Below are 9,289 nucleotides of genomic sequence, written 5' to 3' on the forward strand. Positions count from 1 at the left end.
CAGAGGAGAGAAGCAAAAAAAAAGCAAGAAAGAAAAAGGAATAAGCATGTCTCATCATTTTAAACAGATACAACATGAGCTGATTCAGAAAAGTCTAAATAGATTATCAGACAATTTCCATGACCCTTTACAACTATATCAGCTACTAATTTCAGTTTAGAATGTTTGTTCCTCTCATACCTTCTCCTGCATAATGAAACAAAGCGGTCTTGTAAGCATGAATTTTTCTGTTGTTGTGGAGGCAAAAAAATCCCACAACTAACTATAAGGACTTAATCTGTAAATTAACAATCGACTTACTCTTTCTGCTTTCTGACTTAGCACTTCCCTTTCGGTGTACACGATGCGAGATCCCTGGTAATTTAGCAGGAAGCAGGTACTTCTGGACGTCATAGTTCCCTGGTTTAAATGGCTCCCTTCCTGCTGCCACCACAGCTCCTGAGCTCAGGATCACTGCCTGGAGACTGGGTACCTAGAGGAAACCAGAAACACGATCCTGACTAAGTAAGTTACACTTTTTTGCATATGGCCATTTTACAGTTTCATTTGGACCACTCTGACAGTGTCCTAGGCTTGAGACAGTCACCACATATTTCCCAGGCAACCATGAATGCAAACAACAAGAAATACTAATGTGTTGAGGTGAGTGGGGCAAGGGGAATGGAAAAAGACGAACAAAACAACCTTTTCAAGCCAGCATAAAAAGCGGCCAGATGCAATGATTTTCTGGTAAAACCAAAGTGATCTTTAAAAGTTAAGGTGACAGGCCCGATGCAATAGCATAGCAGCTAAAGTCCTCGCCTTAAACGCGCCCGGGATCCCATATAGGCACCAGTTCTAATCCTGGAGGTCCCGTTTCCCAACCAGCTCCCTGCCTGTAGCCTGGGAAAGCATTCGAGGGTGGCCCAAAGCCTTGGGCCCCTGCACCCACATGGGAGACCTGGAAGAAGCTCCTGGCTCCTGGCTTCAGACTGGCTCAGCTCCAGCCACTGCAGCCACTTTGGGACTGAGTCATCAGACAGCAGATCTTCCTCTCTGTCTCTCCTCCTCTCTGTATATCTGCCTTTCCAATAAAAATAAATCCTAAAAAAAAAAAAAATTAATTAATTAAAAAAAAAAAAAAACAGGTAATGTGGCATTCCCCATCAAAGTCTGAAGCTTCAGTCAAAACGCTTGGCGGACACGGCAGGGCCAGGAAGGTCAGCTGGAACCTCCCAGCAGGGATCCCATTCTCTAAGCAGCAAACAACTACTCTGGCTCACTGCTTTCCAAGAAATATGGCAGGATTTGAAACCTATTCACTGTTTTTTCATATGCATCTGTTGAACTTTTTGAAGACGCCCTCCTATGCAAGGGTTTCAAAAAAATCTGCATGAAAATATTTATCTTTTAATTCATCTCCTAAGTTTTTTTTTTAATTCTCCACATATTTTCAAAATTGAATTCTAGGACAAAACATAATCTAACTTGGTGCTCAGGCCAGGCTGAAAGGGCGCAGGCTGCAGGGGAGAAGGAAAAAAAAAACCCAGTTCTCAAGGGTCCCTTGCGTCCGGCGAAGGAGCACACGGTTCAGAATCCCGCGCCAGGAGCGGGCCTGCCTTCCCACAGGCCACCAGCCCAGCGTGCGCAGCCCCGGGACATCACCTTCCTTCCGTCTGTGGCGTACAGCTTGGTCACCGAGAACTGCATGACAGCCGTCAGGTGCTGAAGAAAGCCCTCGAAGCTCTGGGTGACCCTCTTGCTCAGAAGGATCGTCCGCCTTGTCCTCGGGTCCCCATTCCGGAAGACCATGAGCCTCCGCGGGGCGCGGAGCATGCCGGAAGCAGCCGTGGCAGCAGGGCGGTGGGGCGCGTGCGCGTGCGCGGTGAGAGCCCGGCTGCTGAGCCAGGGCTTGGGGCGCCGGCTGGCTATGTCCAGGTCGACCGGTTGCACCTTCTTACCATGGGAACACAGGTACGACTCTCCGTCCTCCAGTTCCTCCAGGCTTGTGATGCTGTGCCTTCCCCGAGGGGTGCTGATGTTCCTCACCCCGAAAGGTAGGGGCACTTTTCTGGACAAGTTGTCCAGCAAAGAATCAAAGGTCTTAAAGGAACGAGGGTTGACCACCACCCTGACGCTGCCGAATTGGGGGTCTCCGCTCTTGTAAAAGCTGATCCGTTTGGCCACGACAGGTTGAGTGACGCTTATATGCCGAAAAGAGGGAATCCGACCTTCAGAGAAAGTCGGCTGAATCGTGGAAAAACTGGTACATGGGGTGTCACTCATCTTGCCTGAGACCTAAGGAAGAAAGAAAATTGTTCATTTCCAGAGCACCAACACTAGAGTCCATGGTGACACTGATGTATGCCTATTATTATGCTCTGAGCATATCCTTAGGATTTTATTCACTCCTTTACTCATTTCTTCATTATACCTGCCAACTTTAAAAGATCGGTTTAAGGATGTAGACATTAAGGAAGTGGTTAAATAAGGATATTTGTCATTTAATACAAAATAAAGACAGGAATAAAGAACTTAGAAAAAGTAAAAATTGATATATGGTATATACCCATGCAGTAAAAAACTTTGGGGTTTTTAAATGGGTTATAATGAAAGGCATCATTTAGACCCGTAATTAAGATGCTCACAGCCCACGTTAGAATGCTTAGGTTGAAATCTCACCTTGGCTTCTGACTCGAGTGTCCTGCTCGTGTGGACCCTGGGAGACAGGAATGATGGTTCAAGCAGTTGGATGCCTTTTGCGCACATGAGAAAATTGGACTGAGTTCTCATTAATAACTTTAGCACTTGTGGGAATTTGGGGGCGGAACCAGTACATGAGAATGTGTAATAGCGCACTCTTTCTCTCTCTTTCTCTCTCTCTCTGTATTTCTACCTCTCAAACAAATAATTTTTAAAAGATTTTTGAAAAGGTAATCATGACATTTCTAAGTGAAAATGCAATTTATAAAACATATAAACTATAACATTGATTTATGCATATGTATATGAGGGGAGAAAGTCCAAAAATGGTTGATAGTGTTGATCACTACATAACAGAGCTATGGGAAAATATGTGTGATTTTATGCAATACTAAAATTGGCAAATCTTTCAAATTAACAGATTATTATTGCACAGTTAATAACAAAGTGACCCAAATCAGAAACCAACTAATGAGAAAAGAATTTTGCAATCCATCACCTGACTGCAGTCTGTCCCCGCATTCAAAGAAATCTACCCCCAACGGGGTCTGGGAGGGACCGGGAGCACAGGAAGATTTTGAACTTTAAATCGTCCTATTACTGGAACCAAATGAGTTCAACTGAAAGAAAATGAACTTAATATTAAGTTCTAGAAAGAATGTGTCACCTAGATCCTTAAGTAGGGGCCACATGAAGACACTTCCAGGTTTTGTCCTCTGCAGATTGGAGAAAATGCAGGCCATCGTGTGACACAGCGCTTACTCCACTTTTTAAAGCACTGCACTAAGTAAGTGTTCTTTGAATGGATGACAGCATTGTGATGTGACACTAACACTGGAGCCATCTGAGTCCTGCTCGCAAACTGAAGCTCAGTGAAACCAGTCTGACAAAGGGGCAGCTTGTGGAGTTTCCTGTTTGTGGGCTTGTTTTTCATTTGCAGCATTTGTGGCTATTACCTGGTATTTAAAATACAGTATAATATGGGCCAGGCGCGATAGCGTAGTGGATCCCAAATGGGTGGCAGTTCTAATCCCAGCAGCTCCGCTTCCCATCTAGCTCCCTGCTTGTGGCCTGGGAAAGCAGTCAAGGACGGCCCAAAGCCTTGGGACTCTGCACCCACATGGAGACCTAGAAGAAGCTCCTGGTTCCTGGCTTCAGATTGGCTCAGCTCCAGCCATTGCAGCCACTTTGGAACTGAATCATCGGACAGAGGATTTTCCTCTCTGTCTCTCTTGCTCTGTGTAAATCTGCCTTTCCAATAAAAATAAATAAATCTTTTAAAAAAAATAAAATACAGTATAGTCGTCAGTGCTTTTTGACAGTAAGAAAGCCCTGCAGCTTTGAAGATAAACTGAACAAATGAAATAGAACTGACTGGCATACTAGAGATGGAAAAAGGATCATTTATCAGGGTAAATCACCTCTAAACCTGACCTAATTCACCTACTGAAGTATTTTCAAACTGTTATCTAAGAATCATAATGTACTTCCTATTATGGCACAAATCTTATTTGTAAGTTAGGGGAAGGCATGTGAAGATCAGCCTACAAACTCTCTCCCTTTCTCCCTTCCCTAGAAGTATTGTCATTGTGGTCCTTAAGAGCATGGAGGCTGCTGCAGCACGCATAGGCATCAAGAGCTGGGGAGTCCAGCTTTGCCACTGAGTCAGCAACACTGCAACCTGTTCTCATCCTTAGCTGATAAAGTGCGGCCAGCCCTTGGGCAGTCTGCTTAATCGCTAAGCCCTCACAAACCATAAGAATACATTCCTTCAGTATTTAAATGAAAGACCTCACATCTCTGCCTCTGGTTGCTTTTTTTTTTTTTTTTTATTGGAAAGGCAGTTATACAGAGAGGAGAGACAGAGAGGAAGATCTTCCGTCCGATGATTCACTCCCCAAGTGAGCCCAACGGCCGATACTATGCCGGTCCAAAGCCAGGAGCCTCTTCCAGGTCTCCCACACGGGTGCAGGGTCCCAAAGCCTTGGGCCGTCCTCGACTGCTTTCCCGGGCCACAGGTGGGGAGCTGGAAGGGAAGTGGGGCTGCCAGGATAGAACCGGTGCCCATATGGGATCCCGGGCGTGCAAGGTGAGGACCTTAACCACTGCGCCACCACGCCGGGTCCCTCTGGTTGCTTTTTAAGTCCAAGTTTTGCATGTTTGTTGGATAACTTTTATGTGAATAATATCTGCGATACACTCACATAATTGATACTTATACTGCATATATCTAAGTGTATGGATGGATAAGTGTGTCTGTATATTGATAGGTGCACTGTGAGGATTTTGGCATGTCTCCTTTTCTGCTTGAAATCTGCTGTTCAAACAACTTTTAATAAGGTCACCACTTCAACAACATGATTGTGTGGACCTATATTCTAAGGTTTTGTAGGATTTTATGTTTAAAAATTCTGTGCTGGGACCACAACATGAAACACAGATGATAAAACCATGTGAAGAGGAGACCTTGTTGGCCTTGTTGGCTGTATTTCATTGCTACCAGACCTGACCACCTGCTTTGAGCCAAAGCAATGAGGGGCAGAAACTCAGAGTTCTTTGTGCTGGGAGATATCAGATGTCCAGCTACAGAGGAGCATTTGCAGAGAAGATCATGCATTGGGGTGACTGCCAGGCACCTTGATAAAGAGGCTGCAGCAAAAGCAAAACAAAAATCAGAGTCCATTGCATGTAAGAAATCTCTGGTAACTCCTGGAAGTTACATGGTAAGCTGTAGAGTGTTGGGATTCTGCATACAGGCAGGTGAGGGCTAACAGCCCGTGACAGGGTAGGCTCTTGGAGTGAAACGTGAAACATGGTGAAGACTTGCTGTCATTGTTAGAGAAAAGGATCTGTGTTCCATGCAAATTGTCATCATTGAGGAAAAAAAAAAAGATGAAAAACACATTTCCTTCGGAGAGTAGTAAGTCAGCTTTGCCCTGATGTAATCGCGCACCTCTTGTAAGAACAAATGGAAAATCCACAGGGTAATTTAGTAGCATACTTGAAAAAAAAAAAATTCAAGTGCCAAGAGACTATGAAAGGGGAATGTCTGGGCCAAGCTAAGGAGATTGGAGATAGGGATGGAATGAGAGAAGGATTTTCAAAGGAAAAGCCTGCGGGAGGCTGAGATGCCAAAGGCAGAGTGGTGGCAATGCCATCCGGGAAGAAGGCAAAGAGCCTGCAAGCAAAATGCTGGGGGTAGACGAACCCCTTTGAGAGAACAGAGCTCTCAGCCCCTCGCAACATTAAGCCATCCTATCTTAGCCAATTTTAAAACAAAGCAGAATTGGGATGAAATTAAGCAATTTTGTACATACATTATCTGTAACAGTTTGTTCTAGGCCCTCTGAAGCAGGGATAAGACAGTAATACGCTTAAGGATTACCTAGGAAACAAACCAAGCAACCTTCAAGTGTTTAATTCTTCAAGAACATTAGACTTCCTGATATGGGAATATGTTCTCCTGCAGCCTAGTATTGGAGTATTTGGGTATTTGCACTGAAAGAGAAGTGGAGGTGGAAAGAGGCAACTAGAATCTTGATGCCCTCTAATTTAAGAGGGAGGGCGTGACTGTTTTCCTCACCACTGACTTCCCTAGAGGTAGCAAAAAAGCTAGTTTTTAAAATCTGTTTACCTGTACCCCATAGTTTATCCATACCTGCTCCTACTGACACCACAGCTTGCTGCAGTATCTTCCCCCTGTTCTCTGCAGAGCCTCTGCACTGTCTATCAAGCACATATCTTGGTTCACTAGACTCAGCCATGTACATGCTTATTAGTGCCACTGTTGGTCTCAGCCAACAGAATGGTTAAGACAGGCTGCTCACAGCTGAATAATTGCTTCTACCAAGTAGCTGTATCTTTATTTCCCCATGCACTTCACAAAAAAGATATAGTTCACATACTGAATTTCAAATTTGATTTTTTGCTATGTAGTAGGAATTCGGGTATTTTGCAAAGAATGAAGTGGAATATAAAACAGAAAATTAATGAATTTAGATTAATAAGAAAAATTGCATTATGTGAAAACAAAGTAGATTCTACAGATTTTCTATTCTGTAGGAAGGGGAGAGAGAAGAAGATTCAGGAATAAATACACAAATTATTCACTGGTGATCAGCAGTTTTGTTGAATTGTAAGTAGCTTCCTTCTTTAATGTATTTGATGAATTTCTATGAGTGTGTACTTCTTTTATAATCATAGAAATAAACATGCTCATATTTGAGTACATGAGAACCACTTGATTTCCTGATACTAAAGTCCCCTCCTACTTCCTTCATCATACTGAGAAAATTGCTGGCATGTTTGAGGGAAAAAATAATAGTAAATATATTTTTACCCTTATTATTAAAGATATAACACAAATAGTCTAGATAGAAAATATAATGCAAAATACAATCAGCAAAACATTATTTTCAGAAAAAAATATTTCAAATAGTTTTGTACTTACCAGAACTTGAAACTTCCCATGTAAGTAAGAAGATATTTAAATCATTTGAACAACTTACAGAAATATCACTGTACATGTAACCTGCTCATTTCATGTGAAGAAATAAATGCTTTTAGATTTATTCTTAGCATGTCCACCCAGGGATTGAGTATAGCCAATTAACTTAATCCAAGGTGATATGAGTCATCAGACAGCACTCACCTTAAAGGAACCACAACCTTAAGCAAACTAGTTCACAGCACACCCTGCAGTTCTGAAATCTTCCCAGTAAGAGTTTCCAGGCATAGTGGCCTCACTTAGGGCCATTCTCAGGAGAAAACATTTCTCCAATTATCAAGCATTTCTCTCCTGGACAACCTTAAATTCTTATTTATTTGTTAAAAGGGAAAAGTCATGTTGCTGCAGATGAAACAGTTTCACATCTTAGCATTCATTGATAAGTAAATTTGAGTCAGTATTTTCTCAAGGAGTCATTAGAAAAGGGAAAGATCTAGGCCTTCTTTTTTAAAAAAATAAAAACATTCGCACTAACTGTTAATTACTACATCAATGTGGTTCTAACAGTGATGGCTCTAAGTGTGAGAATTGTGCCCATTAACACAGGCCTTCATTCTGCTTTACTTAATCACAAAGAGATTTGAATATGTGCAGTTTTCATCACACATGAAGTCCCGAGATGGCACCTGACCCCTTGAATGACCACCTGTGGTCTAATCTGACTTGAAGATGCCTTGCCTAATCTTTCTGCCTCAACCTCTGAGCAACAAAATCAGGCAGAGTTCCTCCACGGAGGAGGGACCAGGACTGGAGATGTGCTCCAAAAATTGTCTCCAAACAGATCACACACACACACACACACACACACACACATGCACGCACGCATGCGATCATGAAACGGCACACTGTTCCTTGTAATTCTTGTCCCAAACCACTTATTTAAAAAGAAAGAAATACACAGTGGAGAGAAGCAAAAGTGTAAATAAGAGAAATAATAATGTTAAACTTTGCTGCAAATTTCCACTTATTACCACTGTCTGCAGAAAGACAGGGTTAAATGAATCAATAAGGAAACATGTATTCACAATGTAGCAATAAGCATGAATAGTGTCATTACCATCTCCAAATTGCACTGCATAATTTTAACCTTGAGGTTTTATATGTTCTGTTCTTAAACAGCTAAGAACAAATCAGGCATTTCTATTGAGCTGATCTTGAATGCTGTTAACAAATCCATATATGATAAACCACATTCATCAGTTCTATATCAACATTGAAAGGATTTTAGCTAGGGGATTCTTTTAGGAGAAGTAACATTTCTTACATATCACACAGCACAAGAAGGCTCTGCCCTGTCAACAAGCAGCCACTGCTGACCTTAAGCAAGTGCGGAGGTCTCTCCATGGCAGGGCACCTACAATGTTTTGTACCTGCTTCTGCCTTATGCCATAGTCACTCAGAGGACTTGACCATCACATCTAAATTCTGTGAAATTCTTTCTGGTTCACGGCTGACAGAGCACTCAGCTCAATAGAAAGTGGGCATGTATATATAGTTTGAAATCAGAGCTCATTTCAAATTTCAACTTTTTCTCTTAGCTTAGGCCATTTATTTAAGTTTTGGAGAAAATACCTAACTTACATGCTTGTGAGAATTACCATGGCAGACTTTGTAATGATTTTCAAGCCCAAAGTCTGGATTTCATTCCCTGTCTCTTCCATATGATAGATGTGACATCTCTCTCCATTGCTACTATGCTTGGAGCTGGGTATTTCATGGTCAACTCTATGCTTCCTGCCATTTTCAGTGCATCCTACTAAGGCACTGCAGTCTGTGACCTGGTTTCCTTAGCTCTTGTAATCCTGCTTTGGCCATGAGTAGCTATGTCTTTGTGGGGATATTCTCACTGGAGCGCTGAAGCATCTTAGCAGCCATCTTGCCCCAGTCAACTTGCTGTGAGGATCAGACTCTTTGCTGTGCTGGAACTATTTGTCCCACCAACTGGCCTCCATATATAACACTCCTCACCCTAAGCAAAGGCCCACATGGGCATGCATCCCATTCAGTTATATAGACAATATTAAAAAATGTTAAAAAGCATAATAGATATCAAAGTAGAAGCGTCAAATAAGCAGTTGGACATACAGATACTACAGGTTC

At 42.4% G+C, this 9,289-nt stretch overlaps 1 protein-coding gene across 2 annotated transcripts in view; it reads right to left on the reverse strand.

Annotated features, from left to right (window-relative positions):
• Positions 1-2,271, reverse strand: part of RP1 (RP1 axonemal microtubule associated) — a 129,400-nt gene extending 127,129 nt beyond the window's left edge. The window contains exons 1-2 of one of the 2 annotated variants that reach the window (XM_040972561.1): positions 1,645-2,265; positions 301-472 (exon numbers count right to left, since the gene is read on the reverse strand). In XM_040972561.1, coding sequence (XP_040828495.1) covers positions 301-472; positions 1,645-2,265 — 793 coding nt within the window. Of the gene's footprint in view, positions 1-300; positions 473-1,644 lie in introns of both variants that reach the window. The other variant, XM_040972559.1, reaches the window with a different exon arrangement.
• Between the last annotated feature and the right edge of the window lie 7,018 nt (positions 2,272-9,289).

This window comes from Ochotona curzoniae, unplaced genomic scaffold (assembly GCF_017591425.1).
Source record: "Ochotona curzoniae isolate NIBS_2020 unplaced genomic scaffold, NIBS_Ocur_1.0 contig_2318, whole genome shotgun sequence".
NCBI classification, from domain to species: Eukaryota; Metazoa; Chordata; class Mammalia; order Lagomorpha; family Ochotonidae; genus Ochotona; species Ochotona curzoniae.